Raw genomic sequence first — 26,542 nt, 5'->3', positions numbered from 1 at the left:
ACCGTCGACCTCTAGGTTGACGCTACGCGCCTTAGCGCTCACCAGGAGCGCTTATGGCAGCGCCCCGTTAGGGAGATCAGGGGGGGGGGGGGGGGGTCCCAGCGGTCGGACCCCCCGCGATCAAACACTTATCCCCTATCCTGTGGATAGGAGATAAGTGTAATGCCGCTGCAGTTGTCCTTTAAGGCCCCTATACACCTTAACAACATATTGGCTGAATAGGCCAGCCATCTAATGGGTATGCTGATCTCCCAGCTCTAACCAAGCATCATCTGTTGGACTGCCAAATGTTCATATGTGTGAATGAGTCGAGAGGTAGATGTCAGTAAACCATTCAGCCAACACACACAAATGGCCAGCTTTAGGCCTTGTTCACACCTGTGTATTTGATCAGTATATTTAAAAAATGTTTAAGCCAAACCAGAAGTATATTACCTCTGCCGGCAAGGACTTCACACACTGCCACAGCATCTGTCTTCCGGATATCCAGGAAGGATATTTGTGGAAAGGAAGTTTATGTGGCCAAGCTAGCTACCCCAGGTTAGGGGGAATACCGATGACACCAGTGTCCAGGTAGGCATACATTTCTAGGAGGCTGCAAGCCAAGAGAAAAAGGAAAGTTAAAGGGGTATTCCGGCCTTAGACATCTTATCCCCAATCCAAAGGATAGGGGATAAGATGCCTGATCTGAGGGGTGCATCTGCTGGGATCCCCTCATTCTCTGTGCAGCCAATCACCCCCCCCCCTCCCAAAGACATAAATGGAGGGTGTGTGGCGTTATGTCACAAGGGGGTGTGGAGTGACATTACGTCTCCATCTCGGAAAACCAGCGTTTCCAAGACTGAAGCAGGACCCAGCACAGAATTCCAGGTGCTGCACTGAAATCGCGGGGGTCCCAGCGGCAGGACCATTGAAATCATACATCTGAATCCTATTCTTTGCAAAGGGGATAAGATGTCTAAGGCTGGAATATCCCTTTTAAAAAGGACTCCTGTCTTGACACTCTCCTACTCCTATAGCTTCCAACTATGATGCTACGGTTTGGAGAAGGCCCTCGTCTGATCAGCATGACTGTGCCCGACTGCAGAGAAAGGTCCATGAAGACATGGTTTGTTGAGTAGATTGTGGAGTACCACAGATTTTTGACATCTACAATCTTGTGGAGTGGAGGCCCCTAGTCCTAAAGGTAGGGAGGATGGGGTTATGGAATGGGATGTTTAACAAGGTTATATAGGTGTGATAGTGATGTGTCCACATACTTTTGCCATGTATTGTATTGACAATTAAACATTAGAGTTATTGACCAAGTATATTACAGATCTTTCTATTCTGAATCATGGTATTTTTCCTCTAAAATGGGCGATATTAAAAAAAATATATATATATAAATAAAAAAATAAATAAATAAATAAAACTCTTGAAAGAGAATGTCCACTATGACAGCTCATCTCATCATGCTTACTCTTGTATACCACAATATGCCTGCATGTCACGCAGAAATACCTTTCTTTTAATAGAGGTATTAAAGGGGTATTCCAGGAAAATGTTTTGGATCAACTGGCTCCCAAAAATTTTACAGATTTGTAAATTACTTCTATTAAATATTCTTAATCCTTCCAGTAGTTATCAGCTGTTCCTTTCTTTCTGACAACAGTGCTCTCTGCTGACACCTCTGCTTGTCACAGGAACTGTCCGGAGCAGGAGAGGTTTGCTATGGGGATTTGCTCCTACTCTGGAAGGATTAAGATTTTTTTTTAATAGAAGTAATTTACAAATCTGTAAAGGGAAGAAAATTTTAACCATAAACCTCAAGGCCAATATCAGATAAACCAATAGATGATTGATATGAATGAACCATGCTTCAAATGTATGATGAAAAAATAAAAAATAAATTAAAATACATAATCAAACTATTAATAAACCTCCTTTCACAAGGCCCTTGTGAGGAAGTAAATGTAATAGATGTGACAGAATAATCAATTGATTATATTAAAATCACACCACTGCATACATTGTTATATAATTCATTAGTCCGGCATTTGCTGGTTCAGAATAGTAATAAATTTACTTACAGAAAATTCGATTCATCACGAACTTCTCGGCTCGGCAGTTGATGACTTATCCTGCGTAAATTAGTTCAGCTTTCAGGTGCTCCGGAGGGCTGGAAAAGGTGGATACATTCCTAGGAAAGAGTCTCCTAGGACTGTATCCACCTTTTCCAGCCCACCGGAGCACCTGAAAGCTGAGCTAATTTATGCAGGATAAGTCATCAACTGCCGAGCCGAAAAGTTCGTGACTAATCGAATTTACTATAAGTTCGCTCATCTCTAGTAATAATCTCACATTCTGCAAGTTTAAGCAGCATGGGCATATATACCCGAGTCCATGAGTTAAATGCCAATAGTGAAAATATATTTACCAGCCAGATGTAGTTAGATATGTTGCTCCAAACAAACTGGCACCGGCAAGCACCCGTCCGAGCCAGGGTCTGTGTGCAAGTGCTGGCGTGCATTCATCCTGGCATTCATCGGGTCTGTGGCAGGCAGACCAGCCGAAGAAGTGCACACCAGCGCTTGCACTCAGCGCACACAGGCCCCGGCTCGGACAGGTGCTTGCCGGCGCCAGTCTGCTCTATATGGCTAATGAATGATATTTAGACAAATACATCGGTCGGTGAGAGGGAAAGGAAGGGCTATGGGTTTAGTTCCCCGAAATACCCCTCTAAAAGGCGTTGCCCAGGCAGTGGGTGCTATTAAAGGTGTTGGCAACCTTTTTGCATCTTTATGTAAATGTAATCATAATGTCATCATAACAGTGATGCACTTAATATAGTTATGCTCCGTTGTGGCCCCATTCTGTAGGTAAGCCCGCCGATCCCCTTTCCGGCCGACGGCTCCTCCCTCCATATACAGTGCATCTGGAAAGTTTTCAGACCCTTTCACTTTTTCCACATTTTGTGGACTTAATGGGGTATTCCAGGATTTTTTTATTTGACTATGCTACAGGAACTGTAAAGTTAGTGTAGTTCATAACTGTCTGTACCTGTGTGTGACTGTGGTCTCGCAATTCTTAGGTGATTTTCACTACAATATTTTTTTTTTTTTACAGCATACAAAATTATTCAGGTCTCAGGATTTCCCAGGTTGCAGTGAGGCCACATCACTAGTCAATCGTGCAAAGTGAGCCAGTCTTGCTTCAATGGATGGAGCGACTGCTGGGTGGAAGAGAGATCATTTTGCAACAGCTGGACACATCCTGGTTAGAAAACACTGGTCTTTTGAGTATAATGCAGCTCATTTGTGTTTTAGTGGGTGGCGTGGCTGATGTGTGGGAGGGAAGAAAGTGACCTCACATTTACAAACAAGGAACTATGGGATGTATAGTTTGAGAGAACGAACCAGAAATACATAGGGGGAGATGTATTAATGTTGTTTTTGGTAGATCATTTTGTTTGGTCTAAATTTGGAGCAATTTCTCCAAATTTATCAAACTTGTGCAAGCCCCATGATAAATTTCGTGCAATGGTCTAAATCTCCACAAAGTTCTATTTGTAGACCTGTTCTACACCTCACAGGAATAGTGGTGTATCCTGGACGCTGGGCTTTTGTTCTATTGTTTTTCAGGATTCCACTGAGGTTTTTTTTTTTGTCCACCAGCAAAAACGCCTGAAAAACGGTCCCAGCTTTTCCTGCATTTTGGTAATTTTTCTTGGGGGAGATTTATCAAAAACTGTACAGAGGAAGAGTAGTGCAGTTGCCCATGGCAACCAATCAGATTGCTTCTTTACAAAAATGAAAGGAGCAATCTGATAGGTTGCTATGGGCAACTGCACCGCTCTTCCTCTACATAGGTTTTGATTAATCTCCCCCCTTGTGTTTTTTCCTGCATTTTTGCTGGTGTGCGGAAACAAACATTTTTGTACCCTGTGTGCATTTTTTTCACTGCAGGTACTACTCCATGGGTCGGATGCAGAGCGCCCGCCCCACGGAGTGTAAGGAGGTGAGGAGTGATGTATAGCATATACATATACAGGGTGCAGAGCATCACTACTTACCTCCGCCCACTGTATAGTATACAGGGGGCATAGTGTATCCATGTATACTATACAGGAGCCCAGCAAGGAAAGAGTTAATCCACACTGCAGCTCTGAGTTAAATCTTTGTGCGCTCTCCTGTATATACAGCCATCTATAGATGACTGTATATACAGGATACAGTAGGCAGACAAGAACAATTGGAGGCCCCCTGTTACATACTGCAGTATGGGCGCACTCCCCAGGTGAGATCGCAAATGATGTCCTAACCTTTTTTTTTTCTCATTTCAGATACGTGAATGGGGAGGACTACGTCAGATTCAGTGTATTGCGATGATGACCAGCTTTTTTTTAATGTCAATAAAAGGTTTAATGAGGGCTGTGTGGGGAGTGTTTTTTTTTTTTTAAATAAATTTTTTTTTCAATGCCGGGCTTAGCGTTAGCCACAAAAACAGCTAGCGCTAACCCCCAATTATTACCCCGTTACCCACCGCCACAGGGTTGCCGGGAAGAGCCAGTACCAACAGGCCTGGAGTGTCAAAAATAGCGGTCCTGGCTGGGGTTATTTAGGTTGGGGAGAGCCAGTAACAATGGTCCTCGCCCACCCTGGTAACGTCAGGCCGTTGCTGATTGGTTGGTATCTGACTGACACTGAAAATATGGGGAACTACACACTTTTTTTTATTACAAAAAAAAACAACACATAGGCTTCCCCATATTTTCAGTGTCAATCAGACACCAACCAATCAGCAACAGCCTGACATTACCAGGATGGGCGAGGACCATTGTTACTGGCCCTCCCCAGCCTAAATAACCCCAGCCTGTTACCGCCTAGGCCAAGGAGCGCTATTTTTGATGCTCCGGGCCTGTTGGTAACGGCTCTTCCCGGCACCCCTGTGGCGGTGAGTACCGGGGTAATAATTGGGGGTTAGCGCTAGCTGTTTTCGGGGCTAACGCTAAGCCCAGCTTAGTAATAGATTCCGTCTACAAGACGGCTTCCACTAATAAGCCTGAAATTTCAATTATAAAAAACACAACACATGAAATAAAAAATGGATTTAAAAAAACACTCCCCCACAGCCCTCGTTAACCCTTTTATTGACATTAAAAAAATGCTAGTCATCGTCACACTCCACCGAATCTCAGGTAGTCCTCTGCATTCACTTATCTGAAATGACATTTTTGGCGCTCTCCCCTGGGTAGAGCGTACATAATGCAGTGTGTTCCTAAAGAGGGAGCCTCCAATTGTTGCTAAACTACAACTCCCATCATGGGGGCTGTAGGTAAACAACAGCTGGAGTCTCCCTGTTTGGGAACACACTGCCAAAAAGGCTCTGTTCCCATTATGCAAAACGCATAATGAGAACAGAGCCATACTTACCACCTTGGCTTCAGGCCTGGACTGTGAAGCTCCGCCCCCTAATGATGTCATCACTAGGGGGCAGGGGCGGAGAAGTTGCAAGGGGTCTCAAGAGTGAGACCCCTGAGATCCGTCAGTCTGCCCTTGGACTACTACTCCCATCATGGGAAATTTTGTGTCCCATGATGGGAGTAGTTGTAGTACCGCAGTGCTGAGGGATGGCTCTTACACATCCCCCAGCTGCGAAACTGTATTGTGACTGTTAGGACTACTACTCCCATCATGGACAGACTCTGTCCATGATGGGAGTTGTAGTCCTCGGGCTGAAGGACAGATCGCAGCAGGTCATTCTCCAGAGACCCACTGCGATCTGCATTTATTAACTTAAAAAGCCGTCGGCAACGCTGCACTCCCCGCCGCCTCCTCCTGTATACAGATGTCACGATTCATAATCCCCGCCACCGGGAGAGGGGAGCTCTGATTGGTGGAAAGCTATTCACCACTATACACCAATTACAGCTCCTGTCTTCTGGCAGGGGTTATGAATTGTGACAGGTCTATACAGGGGAGCGAGTGGAGCCGCTTCTACAGTACTGTATATAATTGTTATGTGTACTGTACCCCCCCCCCCCACCCCACACTAATACTGACCCCTTCTATAGTGAGCGCTGGGACCGCTGTGTGATTGACAGGTCCCCAGCGCAAGTGTCCGGCCCCACTGACCTTTATATGTTATAAATCTTTATGATACACACTGCCCGTCCTCATCTTCATTCTTCTGATAGCGGAGTCGAGCGGCTTCTGTATCATAGTCTATAGACAGAGCGCCCCCTCCCGGCCTCCACACTGCACGGGGCTGGGGCCAGACAACGGCAGGGGGCGCTCTGACTATAGTGAAAGCAGAAGCCGCTCGTCTCCGGTATCAGAAGAATGAAGAGGAGGACGGGCAGTGTGTATCATAAAGATTTATAACATGTAAAGGTCAGTGGGGCCGGACACTTGTGCTGGGGACCTGTCAATCACACAGCGGTCCCAGCGCTCACTATAGAAGGGGTCAGTATTAGTCTGGGGGGGGGGGGGGGGGGGGGGGGGGGGGGGTACAGTACACATAACAATTATATACTGTAGAAGGGGTCAGTATTAGTCTGGGGGGGGGGGGGTACAGTACACAGGGGTCAGTATTAGTCTGGGGGGGGGGGGGGGGGTACAGTACACATAACAATTATATACTGTACTGTAGAAGCGGCTCCACTCGCTCCCCTGTATAGACCTGTCACAATTCATAATCCCCACCAGAAGACAGGAGCTCTGATTGGCTAATAGTGGTGAATAGCTTTCCACCAATCAGAGCTCCCCTCTCCCGGAGGCGGGGATTATGAATCGTGACATCTGTATACGGGAGTCGGTGGCAGCGCAGTGGAGCCGCATGTACCGCCGGCTTTTTAAGTTAATAAATGCAGATCGCAGCGGGTCTCTGGAGAATGACCTGCTGCGATCTGTCCTTCAGCCCCAGGACTACAACTCCCATCATGGACAGAGTCTGTCCATGATGGGAGTAGTAGTCCAACAGTCACAATAGAGTCCCGCAGACAGGGGATGTGCGTCTCTCAGCGCTCCGGTACTACAACTACTCCTATTATGGGACAGATTCTGTCCCATGATGGGAGTAGTTGTAGTACTGCAGTGCTGAGAGACGGCTCCTGCATCCCCCACCTGCATCTTCCACCGTCTGCCATTTTCTACGAGTCCTTGCTAGCACTCTTAGGTTTAGACTACTTTTCTTGCAAAAAAGCGCAATTGCGCAAAAAAAACCATCTACTTTTTTTTTGCGCAATTGATAAATACCAGTCCACTGGATTAGTTGGTGTACGGTAGACCAAACTGGTGACAACTTTAGAAAACTGTCCACCAAAAAAAACGCAGCTCTATGCAAAAAAAGCGCAATTGCGCAAAATTTGTAGACGTGAAAAATGGTCTAAATGCAATGATACATGTCCCCCATAGTTCACAAAAAGCTAGCCACAGTGTTATGGTAATCTCACAACATAGCCATTTAGCCCCAAGACAAGTGCAGATCCTTACTAAGCATGTCCATTACTGTCTGCCAGGTACGTACTAAAATCACCTTATGGTGGCTAACCCCTTTAAGCTAAAATAAAAAAAACTCAAGTTCCTCCATTATTCTGCACTCAATAACCTATAAAGACTAAGTAAAAACAGAATGTAACAAATATAATCAAAAGGAAAAAACTAGAATATTGCATGGGCATAAGTATTCAGACCCTTTACTTAGTACTTTATTAACGGGGTTATCCAATATAAGGTGATTTAAGTACGTACCTGCCAGACAGTGTACATGTACATGCTTAGTAGAGATGAGCGAAGTTACAGTGATTCGATTCGTCACGAACTTCTCGGCTCGCCGAGCCGCGAGGTTCGTAACAAATCGAATCACTGTAATTTCTCTCATCTCTAATGCTTAGGAAGGATTTGTGCTTGTCTTGGAGCTAAACGGCTATGCTCTGAGTCAACTATAAAGCTGAGGCTCTCTTTTTTCTTACTGGATACTTCCTGTTGGAGTTCCCTCCCTCGAATTACATGTCCCAGAATTCCTTGTTTGTAAGTGTAAGGTCATTTTTCTTCCTCCCACACATCAGGCACTCCACCCATTGAAACACACCTGTGCTCCCTTCTACACAATAGACCAGTGTTTTCTAACCAGGGCAGTCACTTTACCTATTGAAGCAAAGGCAGGCTTCTTCTGAACCCCTGACTAGTGGTGTAACATCTCAGGCCCCACTACAACTTGGGAATACCTGAGACAATACATTTGTATGCTATTAAAAATAAACCTATAAGGCCTATACTGTAACCACATACATTACCTAGGCTAACAGGGCACCTGACAGCTCAGAACAATCAGAGCATAAAATGGTTAGAGGGGGCATTTACATCACAATTTTTTTTATCAGTTCCTCCTCCCCCTCAAAAAAGGTCAAAAGGCCATTCCACAGCTGGGCAGACTCTGGCAGCCAGGGGATACTACTACTGTGTGAGTCTGTGGGCAGCTGTGGTGACTACAGTATCACTTGTGCTACTACTCCCATCATGGAACAGAGTCTTCTCTATGTTGGGGGTAGTAGTACAGGGGCTGAGGGATTGATTGCATCGAGTCTCACATCTGATCCCGGCTACAATCATAACTTACAAACCGGGAGAGAAGGCTGCATGCCGCGCCGCCTCGCTCCCCAGCGATGTATATTTCACACTCAGAACTTCATATTCCCTGCCAGGAGCCCTGAATGGCCGGGTTTTTAAGTTATACAGTGAAGGTTAGTGTTTTTACACAGCGCCGGCCAGCCAGGAAATGTAATGCCGCCCGCATACCCGGCAGGAGCTTTCCCTCCTACTACTACTGCTCCCATCATGGAACAGAGCTTTCCCTCCTACTACTACTGCTCCCATCATGGAACAGAGCTTTCCCTCCTACTACTACTGCTCCCATCATGGAACAGAGCTTTCCCTCCTACTACTACTGCTCCCATCATGGAACAGAGCTTTCCCTCCTACTACTACTGCTCCCATCATGGAACAGACACTGGTTTATAAGCTATGATCGCAGCCAGTCTCAGAAGACCTGATGAACTCAATCCCTCAGCCCCTGTACTACTACCCCCAACATGGAAAAGAGTCTGTTCCATGATTGGAGTAGAATCCCATAGCACTGCAGATGTCACCTGTGGCTGGAGTAAACTGTAACAAACAGTAAAGAACCGTGCACATACAAAAACTGATACCTGATACATCTAGTTGTGCAAGTTTTTGTATGGTAGGTCAATATGTTTTTTATACGGTTGCATACGGTTTTCAAATTAAACGTATCCGTATAGCAAAATCGTGATGCTAAATCGTGAGGAGAATGCACCCTATACAAAACCTTCTGTTCGCTTCCACCTTATAGGAGAGGACGGCCATAGGATAGCAGACAAGTCCACAGACTACATGTACAGCGCCCCGTGCCCTCCATTACCTTCACTGCCACCTCCGGCGCGGAGTCCACTACTCGTAGTATCCCAGAACCGGGCGGTAAAGGCTTTAAACACGGGTTTACTAATTCAGAGTCTTCGCTTTCAGACTCTGAACCGCTGCTGTATGAGACAAGGGAAGCTCCAGCCGCCATGATATCGACGGAAGTACGTCATCCAGTGCCCGCATGCGCACGGCCTGTACACTGGTGGGGAGGAAATCCGGGGGATCGGGGGAGTGATGACTGCGGGGAGAACGGAATCCCGGGGACCGGGGGAGAAGGGGCCGGCTCTTTCCGCTCCACCCACCCAGGTAACACCCGGCCTGTCACCAGTGGGGCAGCTGCATCCGGGTTGTTCCCAGTGAGTGGAGGTAATGTTTACTGGGAGTACGTAGTAAAGCGCTTGCGCAGTTTACTACGGAAGGGCTAGCGTTGTCAGCGAGTCTGCGAGCCTATGCGTAGTTTACTACGGACTTCGGGAGCGTAGTCAGAGTAAGTACTAGCGTAGTAAAGCAGGCGGGGAGGGTTGGAGACAAGTGTAGTTAGCGTAGTGTAGCTGAACCGGAGAGAAATAGATGCCGGCACAGGCAGAAGTGCTTCAGTAACAAGACTGTGTGATGTAGGGTAGGGTTTGCGTAGTTTAGTATCAGTGTAGCGTAGTTAGCTTAGATTGTAACGTAGTGTAGGTTTTAAAGTGAAGGAACTACAACTCCCAGCATGCCCAGGCAGCCAAAATCTGTCCAGGCAGGATGGGAGTTGTAGTTTTGCAACAGGAGAGAAGTGTAGTTAGCGTAGTTTCACACAAGTGTAGTGTAGTTAGCGTAGTTTTACACAAGTGTAGTTAGCGTAGTTTTACATAAGTGTAGTTAGCGTAGTTCTACACATGTGTAGTGTAGTTAGCGTAGTTTTACACATGTGTAGTGTAGTTAGCGTAGTTTTACACATGTGTAGTGTAGTTAGCGTAGTTTTACACATGTGTAGTGTAGTTAGCGTAGTTTTACACATGTGTAGTGTAGTTAGTGTGGTGTAGGGTTAGCGTAGTTTTACACAAGTGTAGTGTAGGGTTAGCGTAGTTTTACACAAGTGTAGTGTAGTTAGTGTAGTGTAGGGTTAGCGTAGTTTTACACAAGTGTAGTGTAGTTAGTGTAGTGTAGGGTTAGCGTAGTTTTACACATGTGTAGTGTAGTTAGTGTAGTGTAGGGTTAGCATAGTTTTACACAAGTGTAGTGTAGGGTTAGCATAGTTTTACACAAGTGTAGTGTAGGGTTAGCGTAGTTTTACACAAGTGTAGTGTAGTGTAGGGTTAGCGTAGTTTTACACATGTGTAGTGTAGTTAGTGTAGTGTAGGGTTAGCATAGTTTTACACAAGTGTAGTGTAGGGTTAGCGTAGTTTTACACAAGTGTAGTGTAGTTAGTGTAGTGTAGGGTTAGCGTAGTTTTACACATGTGTAGTGTAGTTAGTGTAGTGTAGGCTTAGCATAGTTTTACACAAGTGTAGTGTAGGGTTAGCGTAGTTTTACACAAGTGTAGTGCAGTTATTGTAGTTTTACACATGTGTAGCGTAGTTAGTTTAGTGTAGGGTTAGCGTAGTTTTACACAAGTGTAGTGTAGTAAGCATAGTTTTACACATGTGTAGCGTAGGGTTAGCGTAGTTTTACTCAAGTGTAGTGTAGTTAGCGTGGTGTAGGGTTAGTATAGTTTTACACGTGTAGCGTACTTCACTTACTTTTACACCTGTTATGTGAATGTAGGGTTAGCGAGTTATACCCAGGCGTATCTAGCTTAGTTTTACAGGCAGATGGAGCATAGTTTTGTGAGCGTAACGCAGGGAAGCTTAGTCTTAGTGAAGGGACTACAACTCCCAGCATGTCCAGAAAGCCAAAGGCTTTCCAGGCAGGATCGGAGTTGTAGTTTTGGAACAGTAGCAGAGGCAATTGCACTCTACTAAATTCATGTAGCAGAGATGACTGCGCTCTGCTACATTAACCCCTTAAGGACCCAGCCCATTTTCACCTTAAGGACCCGGCCATTTTTGCACATCTAACCACTGTCACTTTAAAATGTAGCATTTTTTTTTTACTTTGAAGCTCTTTGCTTATAAGGAAAATGGACATCCCAAATAAATTTTATATTGATTCACATATACAATATGTCTACTTTATGTTTCCATCATAAAGTTGACATGTTTTTACTTTTGGAAGACATCAGAGGGCTTCAAAGTATAGCAGCAATTTTCCAATTTTGCACAACATTTTCAATATCGGAATTTTTCAGGGACCAGTTCAGGTTTGAAGTGGATTTGAAGGGCCTTCATATTAGAAATACCCCACAAATGACCCCATTATAAAAACTACACCCCTCAAAGTATCCAAAATTACATTCAGTAAGTGAGTTAACCCTTTAGATGTTTCACAGGAATAGCAGCAAAGTGAAGGAGAAAATTTAAGATCTTTTTTTACACTCGCATGTTCTTGTAGACCCAGTTTTTGAATTTCTACAAGGGGTAATAGGAGAAAAGGCCCCCCAAAATGTGTAACCCAATTTCTCTCGAGTAAGGAAATGCCTCATATGTGTATGTCAAGTGTTCGGCAGGCACAGAAGGGAAGGAGCAACAATGGGATTTTGGAGACTGAATTTTGCTGAAAAATTTGTAACTCCATCTCTTCTGAGTATGGAAATATCCTATTTTAGGAAGTAAAATGTTCTGCGGGCGAACTACAATGCTCAGAAGAGAAGGAGTCACATTTTGGAAAGCACATTTTGCTGAAATGGTTTTTGGGGGGCATGCCACATTTAGGAAGCCCCTGTGGTGCCAGAACAGCAAAAGATACCCACATGGCATACTATTTTGGAAACTACAACCCTTAAGGAATGTATCAAGGGGTATAGTGAGCCTTAACACCTCACAGGTGTTTGACGACTTTTTGTTAAAGTTGGTTGTGTAAATGGAAATTTTTTTTTACAAGGGTTAATAGGAGAAAATGACCCCAAAAATTTGTAACCACATTTCTTCTGAGTATGAAAATACCCCATGTGTGGACGTCAAGTGCTCTGCTGGTGCACTACAATGCTCAGAAGAGGAGGAGCGCCATTGAGCTTTTGGAAAGAGAATTCGTTTGGAATGGAAGTCAGGGGCCATGTGCGTTTACAAAGCCCCCCGTGGTGCCAGAACAGTGGACCCCCACACATGTGACCCCATTTTGGAAACTACACCCCTCACAGAATTTAATAAGGGGTGCAGTGAGTATTTACACCCCACTGGCATTTGACAGATCTTTGGAACAGTGGGCTGTGCAAATGAAAAATTAAATTTTTCATTTTCACGGACCGATGTTCCAAAAATTTGTCAGACACCTGTGGGGCGTAAATGCTCACTGCACCCCTTATTACATTACATGAGGGGTGTAGTTTCCAAAATGGGGTCACATGTGTGGGGGTCCACTGTTCTGGCACTATGGGGGCTTTGTAAACACATGTGGCCTTCAATTCCAGACAAATTTTCTCTTCAAAATCCCAATGGCGCTCCTTCTCTTCTGAGCATTGTAGTTCGCCCACAGAGCACTTTACATCCACATATGGGGTATTTTTTTACTCAGAAGAAATGGGGTTACAAATTTTAGGGGGCTTTTTCCTATTTTCCCTTGTGAAAATGAAAATTTTAGGGTAACACCAGCATTTTAGTGAAAACATAGTTTTTTTTTTTCCATTTTCCCATCCAAATTTAATGAAAAGTCGTCAAACACCTGTGGGGTGTTAAGGCTCACTATACCCCTTGTTACATTCCGTGAGGGGTGTAGTTTCCAAAATGGGGTCCATGTGGATATTTATTTTTTGCGTTTATGTCAGAACCGCAGTAAAATCAGCCACCCCTGTGCAAATCACCAATTTAGGCCTCAAATGTACATGTGCGCTCTCACTCTTGAGCCTTGTTGTGCGCCTGCAGAGCATTTTACGCCCACATATGGGGTATTTCCGTACTCCGGAGAAATTGCGTTACAAATTTTGGGGGTCTTTTTTTCATTTTACCACTTGTGAAAATAAAAAGTATGGTGCAACACCAGCATGTGAGTGTAAAATGTTTTATTTTTTTACACTAACAGGCTGGTGTAGCCCCCAACTGTTCCTTTTCATAAGGGGTAAGAGGAGAAAAAGCCCCCCAAAACTTGTAGTGCAATTTCACCCGAGTACGGAAATACCCCATATGTGGCCCTAAACTGTTTCCTTGAAATACGACTGGGCTCCGAAGTGAGAAAGCGCCATGCGCATTTGAGGACTACATTAGGGATTACATAGGGGTATTCTACACCAGTGATTCCCAAACAGGGTGCCTCCAGCTGTTGCTAAACTCCCAGCATGCCTGGACAGTCAGTGGCTGTCCAGAAATGCTGGGAGTTGTTGTTTTGCAACAGCTGGAGGCTCCGTTTTGGAAACACTGCCGTACAATATGTTTTTCATTTTTATTGAGGGGGACAGTGTAAGGGGTGTATATGTCGTGTTTTACCCTTTTTTATGTGTTAGTGTAGTTTTTTTTATGGTACATTCGCACTGGCGTGTTATGGTGAGTTTCCCGCTAGGAGTTTGCGATGCAGCGAAAAATTAGCTGCAGCCCAAACTTGAAGCAGGAAACTCACTGTAAACCTGCCCGTGTGAATGTACCCTGTACATTCACATGGGGGGGGGCAAACCTCCAGCTGTTTCAAAACTATAACTCCCAGCATTACTGACAGACCGTGCATACTGGGAGTTGTACTTTTGCAACAGCTGGAGGCACACTGGTTGGAAAACCTTCAGTTAGGTTCTGTTACCTAACTCAGTATTTTCCAACCAGTGTGCCTCCAGCTGTTGCAAAACTACAACTCCCAGCATGTACTGATCTCCGAAGGGCATGCTGGGAGATGTAGTTATGCAACAGCTGGAGGTATGCAACTTCAACTCCCAGCATGCCGAGACAACTGTTTGCTGTTTAAGCATGCTGGGATTTGCAGTTTTGCAATATCTGGAGGGCTACAGTTAAGAGACCACTGAATAGTGATCTCAGACTGTAGCCCTTCAGATGTTGCTAGGCAACTCACCAGCTTCCGTAGGATCAAGGGAGCCAGCCACACGACATCGCCGCCTGTCGATCACCGTCGCCCGCTGCCTCCGGATGGGTAAGTGGATCTTCTGCCGTCGGTCCACTTCGGTTTCCCCGTTCTGCCCGGCCTATTGTGGGTGGGCAGAACGGGGAAACCGAAAGTTAACCCCCGCCCCCGATCTGCTATTGGTCGTTGCTTCTGGTGACCAATAGCAGGGATAGGGGGGTGGCGGCACCCCTGCCACCTCACTCCTATCCCTTCAGGGGGATCGTGGGTGTCTTAGACAACCGCGATCCCCCTTATATTCGGGGTCACCGATCACCATAGACCCGGAATCGGCGCAAATCACAGGTGTGAACCCCCCTGGGCATTTGCGCGGGGTGCCTGCTGATCGATATCATACGCCCTGCGTCCTTAAGTACCAGGAAGCCAGGGCGTATCCATACACCCTAGGTCCTTAAGGGGTTAATGTAGCAAACGAAATTGCGCTCTGCTATGTTAATGTAGCAGAGGCGAATGCGCCCTGAGCTGCGCTAGTTAATTCATTAGGGTTATACAGCCATCTGTATAGATGGCTGTATATGGTTATCAGAAGGCCACTTACCCTCCTCCATTCCTGCTCCGTCACTAGACGTGGAGCTACACAGGAACATTACAGAGCTGGAACAGGGGTGGTAAGTTAGGCTCCCTAGGGGGAGAACACCCAAAAATGTACGAACCCATTTTTATGTGGTTTTCTTCTCTCCTAGTTTCAGATACTTGAATGCAGAGGACTACGTCTGATTTAGTGGACTACGTCGATGACCTGCGTTTAAAAAAAAAAAAAAAAAATGGTTAACAAGTGGGGGAGTGTTTTTTCTAATAAAAATATTTTAACTTGTATTTTTTTTTATTACTTATCAGGCTTAGTAGTGGAAGCCATCTTATAGATGGAATCCATTACTATGTGGGAGCTTAGCGTTAGCCCCAAAAACAGCTAGCACTAACCCCCAAATATTACCCTGGTACCCACCGCAGGGGTACTGGGAAGAGCCCATACCAACAGGCCCAGAGTATCAAAAATGGCACTCTTGGGCCTAGGCGGTAACAGGCTGGCATTATTTGGGCTGGGGAGGGCCAATAACAATGGTCCTTGCCCACCCTGGTAACGTCAGGCTGTTGCTGCTTGGTTGGTATCTGACTGACAGCAAAAATGTGGGGACAATTTTTTTTCATAATAAATAAAAAAAATGGAAAAAAAAACACATGGGATGCCCCACATTTTCGTTCTCAGCTACCAATCAAGCAGCAACAGCCCAATGTTACCAGGGTGGGTAAGGACCATTTTTTAATGGCCTGTTACCGCCAAGTCCCAGGAGTGCCATATTTGACGCTCTGGGCCTGTTGTTCCCAGTACTCCTGTGGCGGTGGGTACTGGGATAATATTTGGGGTTTAGTGCTAGCTGTTTTTGGGGCTAACGCTATAAAACAGCTTCCACCACTAAGCCTGATAAGTAATATAAAAAAAAAAAACACAAGTTTAAACATTTTTATTAGAAAAAAAACACTTCCCCACAGCCCTCGTTAGCCATTTTATTAAAACAAAAGGAAAACATAGGTCATCAATGTAGTCCACCGAATCCGACGTAGTCCTCCGAAACTAGAAGAGAAGAAAACACACAAAAAATGGGTTAGTACCCCTGGACAGCCACTTTTTATCCCCGTTCCAGCTCTATCATCTGTATACCCCTAATGAATTAACTAGCAAAGCTCAGGGCGCACTTGTCTCTGCTACATTAACGTAGTAGAGCGCAGTCATCTCTGCTACATTAACGTAGGACAGCGCAATTGCCTCTGCTACATTAACATAGTAGGACGTACTCGCCTCTGCTATGTTAACGAAGCAGAGCACAATGGCCTCTGCTACTTTAGCGTTGCAGAGCGCAATGGCCTCTACTACTGTTGCAAAACTACACTCCCATGCTGCCTGTACAGCCTTTGGCTGTCTTGACATGCTGTAGTCCCTTTACTGTAAGACTAAGCTACACTACACCCTACGCAGCGCTCCCAAAACTATGCTCCATCTGCCTGTAAAACTAAGCTAGCTACACTGCACCTGTGTAAAACTCGCTAACGCTACTCTAACTACACTGTGTAAAACACCTGTTTAAAACTACACTAACCCTACGCTACACCTGTGTAAAACTAAGCTAACCCTACGCTACACTACACCTGTGTTAAACTACGATAACCCCATGCTATGCTAACTATGCTACACTGATGTAAAACTACGCCTGTGTAAAACTAAGCTAAACCTACACTACGCTAACTATGCTACACTGGTGCAAAACTACGCTAACCAGACGCTACACTAACTAAACTTGTCTCCTGTTGCAAAACTACAACTCCCATCCTGCCTGGGCAGGTTTTGGCTGTCTGGACATGCTGGGAGTTGTAGTCCGTTGATTGCAAAACTTGCCAAACTACAAATGCCATCCTGCCTGGACAGTCTTTGGCTGTTCGGGCATGCTAGGAGTTTTAGTCCCTTTACTGTAAAAATTGTAAAACTACAACTCCCATCCTGCCTGGACAGCCTTTGGCTGTCTGGGCATGCTGGTAATTATATTTCCTTCACTTTTAAACCTAACCTACATTCCTTAACTTTAAAACTTAAACAGTACCTATCATGAACTGAACTGTCCCTAATCCCCCCCCTCATGTAAAGGCTGCCTGGGATCACTTACGCCCTTCCTTCTCTATGCTGTGATCCCTGTCTGGACCGCGCATAGAGGCTGTGAATACAATGGGGTCGGCAGCTCCTGAGTCTCCTCCTCTTACTACAGCGCGTTTCTTACAGAGAGGAGGAAGATCGGAGCACAGAGCTGCCGTTCCCCGCTGCCTGATAACAAAAACCTGTGCCAGGGGATCCATTACACACAACTAATGGTACCTGACAGACCCCATTCAGGGATGGTGCAAGGATTTTTTCCACCCTAGGCCAAACCTCAGTTTGTTGACCCCACCCTTTGTTCAGACACCTCCTTCCAGCACAATTCTCACCTCTGTACAAACTATCCCTGTGTATTGCTCCATACAGTAATACAGTGGTCCCTTAAGTTACAATATTAATTGGTTCCAGGTCGACCATTGTATGTTGAGACCATAACTCTATGGAAACCTGGTAATTGGTTCTGAAGCCCCCAAAATGTCATCCAAGAATAGGAAAAAGTGAGGATTCAACAAAAATAAGTTGAAAACTAATACAGGTAAAGCAAGTCCTTACATATAAATGTAAGAAAGATCTGCTGGGAGCTGTAAATCATTGTCGATGTAGAGAACAGGAGATTCTTCAGGGTCCTGTACTGTACATGCAATGTACTAAAAAAGTAAAATGGAGCCGCCCTTACTTGGTGTCCAAAGGAGTAGCTAACCCTGGCATAGGAAAAGGGTAGTACAGAACATGTAGTACCACCCTGTACTGTAGGGAGGCGCTACCAGACAGACAGCCAGTCAGTGCATGCACTTCAGTAGTACAGGTGTTTTACCAGTAAAATGCCCATTCTGACTGGTCAGTTCTTCCAGCCATTGACACATTGCACACAGGGCAGTCTTTAACGTGGGGCAAAGGGGGCAGCTGCCCTGGGCCCTGTCATTCCTGGTGGCCCAAAGCAGCTAGTCCTTTAGCCCCTACATTAAAATAGGCCCAGTAACCTGCACAGGCGGCCCGCATAGGCCGCCCGGCACCTGCGGCAGCAACATGTGGAGAAAAAGAGGGCCGGCCCTGCGATGTCCCAGGCTGGCCCTGTTTCCATACCTAGACCCTGGGTGATGACGTGGTCTGCGTAACCTCCTGACCTGCACGTCCCTGCTGCGTGCCCCACATGACGTCAGGGTAGTGTAGGAGGCTCCTCATCCTAGTGGCTACTGCCTGCTTGAGATCCCGCCTGCGGTCTCTGCCTCTGCAGTCTCCCCAATGGTACCACCAGTCCACCAGACATGAACTGATTTGACATTCAGGTACACAGAAAAGCTAGGTGACAATTTCTCATCTAGCTTTTCCATGCTCCTGAATGGCATATCTGCTTATCATAGCTCAGCTATTATAGATTTACCTATAACGTTTAGTCAAATCTGTCTATAATAGCTGAGCTATGATAAGCAGATATGCCATTCAGTAGCATGAAAACACAAGGTGAGGAAGAGTGGTGCAGTTGCCCATAGCAACCAAACAGATCGCTTCTTTATTTTTTAAAAAGGCCTCTGATTGGTTGCTATAGGCAACTGTGTCTCTCTTTTTTGACAGAGGTTTTGATAAATCTCAATGTGTCACTGGTTGCGAAAAGTGCACTGTGTAGAAAGCTCTTCAAAATTGAATTTTTTTTCTCATTTTGTCCCACTAATATTTTTTGTGTGTTTCACTGTAGATTTCATGGTAAAAGAAGTGAAGTCATTGCAAAGTACAATTGGTGACGCAACAAACAAGCCCTTATATGAGTCTGTAGGTGGAAAAATAAGAGTTATGTCTATTAGAAGGTGAAGAGGGAAAAAAACGAACAGAAGGAATCGTCACAGAGGTCTGAACTAGATGGAAAATTAAAACGACTCTAATAAGAGAAGATATTGGCAATACCATTTGGGCACTATAGATAGGCGGGGTTCAGACTTGTGAAAAAAGTAAGTTGTTTAAAGTGCATCTGTCGTACGTTAGTTTCACACTGCTGTTGTGCCCCACCCTTAAATGGCCATTAGGCTCTTTTTTTCAGCCTTTAATGGCCGTTTTTGGGACAGGGCACAATGGGCAATAACGGCCCCCGATGGATCCCATTTACTATAATGGGGTCCGTTAGGAACCGTTATTTTGTAATTGGACTAGCAGGAGAAAATGATGGTGCAAGCAGTAATTTTTCTCGCGCTATTCCTAGTGCTGGGCGCTATGACCTAAAACTTATACCACGGTATTTTTTCAGGTTTTGGCGGTATCACGGTATTACCGTGGTACCATGTGGGAAACAGTGTAGAAGTGCAGCGGCTGACAGTTAACCCCTTCCCCGCCATGGGGACCGTGCGCATGGCCCCTATAGCGGGGACGGAGTTAACTGTCAGCCGCAGCGCTATCGTGATTCCCCCCACGGGCGCACTGTCAGCTATTTACATACATTGTCAGCTATTTACATACATTTATAATCCCCGTCCCCAGCCGCTGCAGAGCCTTCTCCCCTTGTGACAGGCAGGCACAGGACATCTTATCTTCATCCCCGCTCTGTTCTCTGATCGCCGAGCAGGGATGGGAATGTAAGAATCAGCAGAGCCTTCTCCTCCTGCAAGCGCTGAATGTAAGGGCGCGCAGAGCTTCTGATCCCCGTCCCTGCTCGAGGATCAGAGAACAGAGCGGGGATAAGGATAAGATGTCCTGTGCCTGCCTGTCACATTTAGTGCTTGCAGGGGGAAGGAGGTCCTGCAGAGCCTGCGCCTGGGGACTGGTATGATAAACAAATAGCCTGTGGGAAGGGGAGAGGGGGGCTGAGCAGGGAGCAGGCTCAGGGCTGAGGGAAACATCAGAGCCAGGGGATGAAGTTTCTGCGCTTTCCCCTGGCTCTGATCACTGAGAACAGCTGCAGGGAGAGCGGGGATGTGCACCGCACGGGAGCTCAGCGGCTCCTGCACGTTTGCCGCATACTCCTCCTGAGGATGGCGCAGATGCGCCGAAACTAGTAGAGGAGGCAAATTTCAGATTTTAATCAATTTCACAGATTCCATTTGTTTGGGTACTGCAGACCCATAAGACAGGAAACCACTGGGTTGATCCCAGAATTCATTACTTATCTGGAACTGTGAAATTTGTGGTTTTAATCACTTGTCATCATTTTATATGATAATATAATAAAAGTTATATTTTATTTCATTGGGGGGTTCACCTTAAAGGGATTTGTGCCCTGGGCTTAGGCCCCGGGTTTGTGTGATATATATTAGTGGGATCCCTAACCCACCTAGGGGTTCTTTTTGTGGTCGCTCCTGCACATCCCGCGGCTCCGTCACAAGTAATTCATTCGGGGGTGGGGGGAGGGGCCCGACCGGTATGCCAGTATAGGCAAAAATTGATATCATGTGACAAAAAAAAACCCAGTATAGCCCTAGCTATTCCTCCAGGCTCCCCCGACAGCCGTCACACTACCGGGCCCTACTGGCAGTGTGAAAGAAGCCTTATGCATATGAAATTGCTAGCATAGCCAAAAAAGATGTTGATGTATGGATACTTTGCATATCTTCATAGATGTTGTCTGTTCCTTTATTTCGCTAAACAAAAATAACATTTTTTAGGGGTGCATTGAGTGTCAAAAAGGTGTGGGTAGGGTGCGCTGTGCTACAGGGCTCAAAAAAATTGCTTGCCCAGGGTCCAATCAAAATTAAAGATGGCCCTGGTTGCACAGATCTGGACTGTCCATAGCATTTTATGTTGAGTCTGGTTCCAAGTTACAATGGTACAGAAAAGACCTTTCTATGTTGAAACTATTCTATGTTGAGACCAATGTAAGTTGAGGGATCACTGTAGTGTCCATTTTGTGCCCCCAAATAGCAGGCCCCCCTCACATTGCCCCTAGCCATGCCCTCTCACATTACTCCCAGCCATTGTCTCCTTACATTGCCTCCAGACATTGCCCCCCCCCCAGCAATTGCCATCTCTCAATATCCCCATCCATTGCCTTTTCACATAGCCCCCAGCCATTGCCTTCTTATCTTGCCCCAGGCAATGTCTCCTCACGTCCTGCAGACCCAATGAAAAAAAAAAAGAAGCTGGCATGAATATAAAACAGCGTGTATACAGTTCTTTTCCTTTTTATGCTTTGTTCATGTTTAGAATATATCGATTCTACTGTACAGAGTTGTATATATAACTTTTATGTACAATTAGCCTGGATTCGGCTTTTTTCTAGTCCATATAACAACTGTGACTTGATGTAATTTACGTATGTTATTATCAATTTATGTACGATTTCTTTCCATTTGTACAATTTTCTCAAAAATTCTCATGTTAAAAAAAAAAAAAAAAGTCCACTCACCTCTTGATTACCGGAACTTCTTTTCCACCAGTATTTCATACTGAAAAAGCCAGTCAATCAAATTAGCATCTAAAGGATATAATTAAAAAAATGGTGGAAAAGATGTGGATTGAAGTTAGAAAAACTAGTAGAGAGGAATTAACACAGTGGTGTCAACAAACGAAAAAAGGAACATGTTGGTAAATATGATAAACGTTCGTCTAACATCCAACATACTATTAGGAAGTATTGGAAGTTGTTATCTACAGACAAAAAGTATAGATTATTGTTTTGAGATCCCCCTATGTTTACATATAAAAAGGTAAAACTACAGGAGATAAACTGGTGAGAAGTGACATTATGAAAAAACGTAAAGACAAACAAACATTTATGGCAGCTAGAAAAAAAAGGCACTTTTTCGTGTCTCTCTTGTACTTGTGCAATGGCATTATAAAAGGTGGTGATATTTTACATCCGACTAAGGGCCACAAAATCCCTATTAGAGGCTATCACACATGCAACAGCTCTAATGTGATTTATCTTCTAAAATGTTCGGTTTTGTCTATGTAGGACAGACCGCACGAATGATTAAAACTAGAGTTGGTGAGCATAAGTCTGCAATAAGACATTACAGTGGAGATCAAAAGTTTGGGCACCCCAGTTAACAATTTGTATTAATGTGCATAAAGAAGCCAAGAAAAGATGGAAAAATCTCCAAAAGGCATCAAATTACAGATTAGACATTCTTATACTATGTCAACAAAAGTTAGATTTTATTTCCAACATTTACACTTTCAAAATAACAGAAAACAAAAAATGGTGTCTGCAAAAGTTTGAGCACCCTGCAGAATTTATAGCATGCACTGCCCCCTTTGCAAAGCTGAGACCTGCCAGTGTCATGGATTGTTCTCAATCATCATCTGGGAAGACCAGGTGATGTCAATCTCAAAGGTTTTAAATGCCCAGACTCATCTGACCTTGCCCCAACAATCAGCACCATGGTTTCTTCTAAGCAGTTGTCTAGAAATCTGAAACTGAAAATAGTTGATGCTCACAAAGCTGGAGAAGGCTATAAGAAGATAGCAAAACGTTTTCAGATGTCAATATCCTCTGTTTGGAATGTAATTAAGAAATGGCAGTCATCAGGAACAGTGGAAGTTAAAGCAAGATCTGGAAGACCAAGAAAAATATCAGACAGGACAGCTCGCAGGATTGTGAGAAAAACTATTCAAAACCCATGTTTAACTGCACAATCCCTCCAGAAAAATCTGGCAGACACTGGAGTTGTGGTACACTATTCCACTATAAAGAGATACTTGTACAAATATGGTCTTCATGGAAGAGTCATCAGAAGAAAACCTCTTCTACGTCCTCACCACAAAAATCAGTGTTTGAACTTTGCAAATGAACATATAGACAAGCCTGATGCATTTCGGAAACAAGTTCTGTGGACCGATGAGGTTAAAATTGAACTTTTTTGCCGGAATGAGCAAAGGTACGTTTGGAGAAGAAGGGGAACAGAATTTAATGAAAATAACCTCTGTCCAACTGTTAAGCATGGGGGTGGATCAATCATGCTTTGGGGTTGTATCGCAGTCAGTGGCACAGGGAACATCTCACGAGTAGAAGGAAAAATTGATTCAATAAAATTTCAGCAAATTTTGGATGCTTACTTGATGCCATCTGTGAAAAAGCTGAAGTTAAAGAGGATGGCTTCTACAATTGGATAATGATCCCAAACACACCTCGAAATCCTTGGGGGATTACACCAAGAGGCGTAAACTGAAGGTTTTGCCATGGCCTTTACAATCTCCTGACCTCAACATAATTGAAAATCTATGGATAGACCTTAAAAGAGCAGTGCATGACAGACAGCCCAGATATCTCAAAGAACTGGAAGACTTTTGTAAGGAAGAATGGGCAAAGATACCTCAAACAAGAATTGAAAGACTCTTGGCTGGCTACAAAAAGCGTTTACAAGCTGTGATACTTGCCAAAGGGGGCAGTACAAGATATTAACTCTGCAGGGTGCCCAAACTTTTGCAGACGCCATTTTTTTGTTTTCTGTTATTTTGAAAGTGTAAATGATGGAAATAAAATCTAACTTTTGTTGACATATTATAAGAATGTATAATCTGTAATTTGATGCCTTTTGAAGATTTTTCCATCTTTCCTTGGCTTCTTTATGCACATTAATAAATTTTTTTACCTGGGTTGCCCAAACTTTTGATCCCCACTGTACATAGGGGGAGATTTATCAAAGCTTTCTATGTCCCGCATCAATATAGACCAAACTACAGAGTGTTAGGCTGGTCTATTGTGATTTTCATGGTTCTTGATAAATTCTGCGCACGGACTTTGGGATCTATGCTTTAGACTGCATTTAAAGGGGTATTCCGGGATTTTTTTTTATTTGACTATGCTACAGGGGCTGTAAAGTTAGTGTAGTTCATAATATAGTGTTTGTAACTGTATATAGTGTTTGTAACTGTGTGTGATGGTTTTCTCACAATTCTTCTGTGATTTTACCTCACTATTTTTACCAGCATACAAAATTACTGTTGTCTCGGATTTTTCCCAGCTTGCAATGCGTCCGAGACCTGACTCACTAGTCAGCTGATGACAGGGAGCCTGTCTGCTTCAATGGGTGAAGGGATCAATCTGCAAGTAATGCAACAGCTGGAGACACCCTGATTGAAAACCACAGGTCTGCAGCTCATTTATGTTTCAATGGGTGGGGTGGCTGATGTGTGGGAAGGAAGAAAATAGAATTGTGGGATTTGTAGTCAAAAAAAGAACAGTCAAACAGGAAATACAAGTTCACAAAAAGCTAGCCACAGTGTTATGGTAATCTCACAACATAGTCATTTAGCCCCAAGACAAGTGCATATCCTTCCTAAGCATGTCCATTACTGTCTGCCAGGTACGTACTAAAATCACCTTATGGTGGATAACCCCTTTAAACCTGCTCCAGCATGGTCTGACATTTCAGCATACTTTCAGCTGATGCGACTTGTCGCTGAAATGTCGCTATTGATAAATTCAGCACCAATGCATTTTTCCATCTAAAATAGACAAGAATGCATCATGTTCTAAAAATCCTCTAAGGCAAAAGTTGCAAAAAAGTCGCACATATTTAGACTGCGACTCTCTGTGCGACAAATTTAGATGGGAAAAACCAGTCTAAATCCTTTGATAATTCTCCCTCATAGTCTCCAGATCTCAACTTCATAGAAAACCTTTGGAGGGAGTTCAAAGTCCGTGTTGCCCAGCGACAGCCCCAAAACATCACTCTAGCTCTAGAGGAGATCTGCATGGAGGAATGGGCCAAAATACCAGCAACAGTGTGTGAAAACCTTGTGAAGACTTACAGAAAAAATTTGATCTCTGTCATTGCCAAAAAAAAGGGTATATAACAATGTATTGAGATTAACTTTGTTAATGACCAAATGACTTATTTTCCACCATAACTTGCAAATAAATTCTTTAAAAATCAGACAATGTGATTTTATGGAATTTTTCTCTCTCATTATGTCTCTCATAGTTGAGGTATACCTATGATGAAAATTACAGGCCTCTCACAAATGGTGGCTGACTAAATACTTTTATGCCCCATTGTATGTTGTGGCCTAGTGCTAAAACACTGCAAAATGACAAAGGGAAGACAGAATTTTAGACATTTTTGCTAATTTATTAAAAAGGGAAAACTAAAATTTTGCATGGACACAAGTATTCAGACCATTTGTTAAAACACTTGAAATTAACTTTGGGGGTCTTTCTTTTCTCTTCTACTACTTCTGCAGGAAGGCTATTCCATGTATCCACTACTTTCTGAAGTAATACTTCTTGATATTACTGCATAAACCTTGGCCCCTGTATTATAAAACTATGTCCTGTTGTGGTAGTTTTTCTACTTTTAAATATCCTCTCCTCCTTTACTGTGTTGATTCTCTTTATGTATTTAAAGTGTAGCTCCCACCAAGTAATATATAATATAATCTGTCCCTACCTATTAGTAATCAAGCCCTAACCCCCTACCTGGCTTTAAAAAAAATTAAATCGCTTTAATAGAGCAGATTTAGTGCTTCTAAATCTGCTCTATAAAGCAGGGCAGGAAGCAGCGCGTCCCAGCAAGCGCAACGTCACTGATGCCTTGCTGGGCGCTTGCTTCCGCCCTCAGATCGTCTATGCAGCGCTCTGTCGGGAGCGCGCATAGATGATCTGCCAATAGCGCGGCAGGCAGCTCCGGGGTCTCCTCCTCCCTGTTTACCTGTGCATGTGCTATCCAGGGAGGAGGAGTAGAGGAGCATCGCCGGCCTGCCGTGCACGATAATACTGCCGAGACCCGGGACCGATTACAATAATGGTAGCTATTCTAAATAACTTACCCATCCGGAGGATCAGCGCAGCAATGAGTGCGAGCGCTGCCTCCGGACAGGGTAACGGGGGCGGGCGGGGCCGCGCGCGAGGCCAGTGGAGCTGGCCAATGCGCGTAGCCCCAGTTATCAGTGTGCTTGCTCTCGCCTGTTTGATTGACAGGCGGGAGCGAGCACAGCAGTGCCTGGATTTCGACTCATTGCCAGACTGAAATGAGTCGAAATCCAGTAGTGACGTCACTGCTGAATGCATTCGGCCACTAGGAGGGCGACCCCTAGTGGCCGAATTTAAAAGTGATTTTAAACTTGTTTAAAATCACTTTTTTTAATTAAAGTATATTAGAGATATGTTGTAGTACTTAAGTACTACAACATATCAATTTTTGTACTTCATGACAGTGCCCATTTAAAAGTTTCTTTCATACCCTCTCTGATTTCTTCCAAGCTATACATGTTAAAGAGTTACTCTGGTGGCAAAAAAAAAATTCAAATCAACTGGTGCCAGAAAGTTAAACAGATTTGTAAGTTATTTCTATTCAAAAATCTTAATCCTTCCAGTATTTATCAGCTGCTGTATGCTCCACAGGAAGTTTTGTAGTTCTTTCCAGTCTGACCACAGTGCTCTATGCTGACACCTCTGTCCATGTCAGGAACA

General features: G+C 44.4%; 1 protein-coding gene and 1 long non-coding RNA gene across 2 annotated transcripts in view; one reads left to right on the top strand and one right to left on the bottom strand.

Annotated features, from left to right (window-relative positions):
- The window catches only part of CDC40 (cell division cycle 40), a 64,124-nt gene extending 54,356 nt beyond the window's left edge, over positions 1–9,768 (bottom strand). Inside the window, exon 1 of the mRNA XM_056566312.1 lies at positions 9,424–9,768. Coding sequence (XP_056422287.1) covers positions 9,424–9,573 — 150 coding nt within the window. The 5' untranslated portion in view covers positions 9,574–9,768. The remainder of the gene's footprint in view (positions 1–9,423) is intronic.
- A 52-nt stretch (positions 9,769–9,820) lies between these two features.
- Positions 9,821–25,006, top strand: LOC130362199 (uncharacterized). Its single transcript, XR_008891315.1, has 4 exons — positions 9,821–9,912; positions 18,899–19,148; positions 24,093–24,218; positions 24,724–25,006. It is a non-coding gene; the product is annotated as an uncharacterized LOC130362199 (long non-coding RNA).
- Positions 25,007–26,542: the final 1,536 nt, after the last annotated feature.

The sequence above is a fragment of the Hyla sarda genome, chromosome 3 (genome assembly GCF_029499605.1).
Source record: "Hyla sarda isolate aHylSar1 chromosome 3, aHylSar1.hap1, whole genome shotgun sequence".
NCBI classification, from domain to species: domain Eukaryota; kingdom Metazoa; phylum Chordata; class Amphibia; order Anura; family Hylidae; genus Hyla; species Hyla sarda.
The sequence above is the reverse complement of the archived record's forward strand: the minus strand, read 5'-3'. Positions and strand labels throughout refer to the sequence as shown.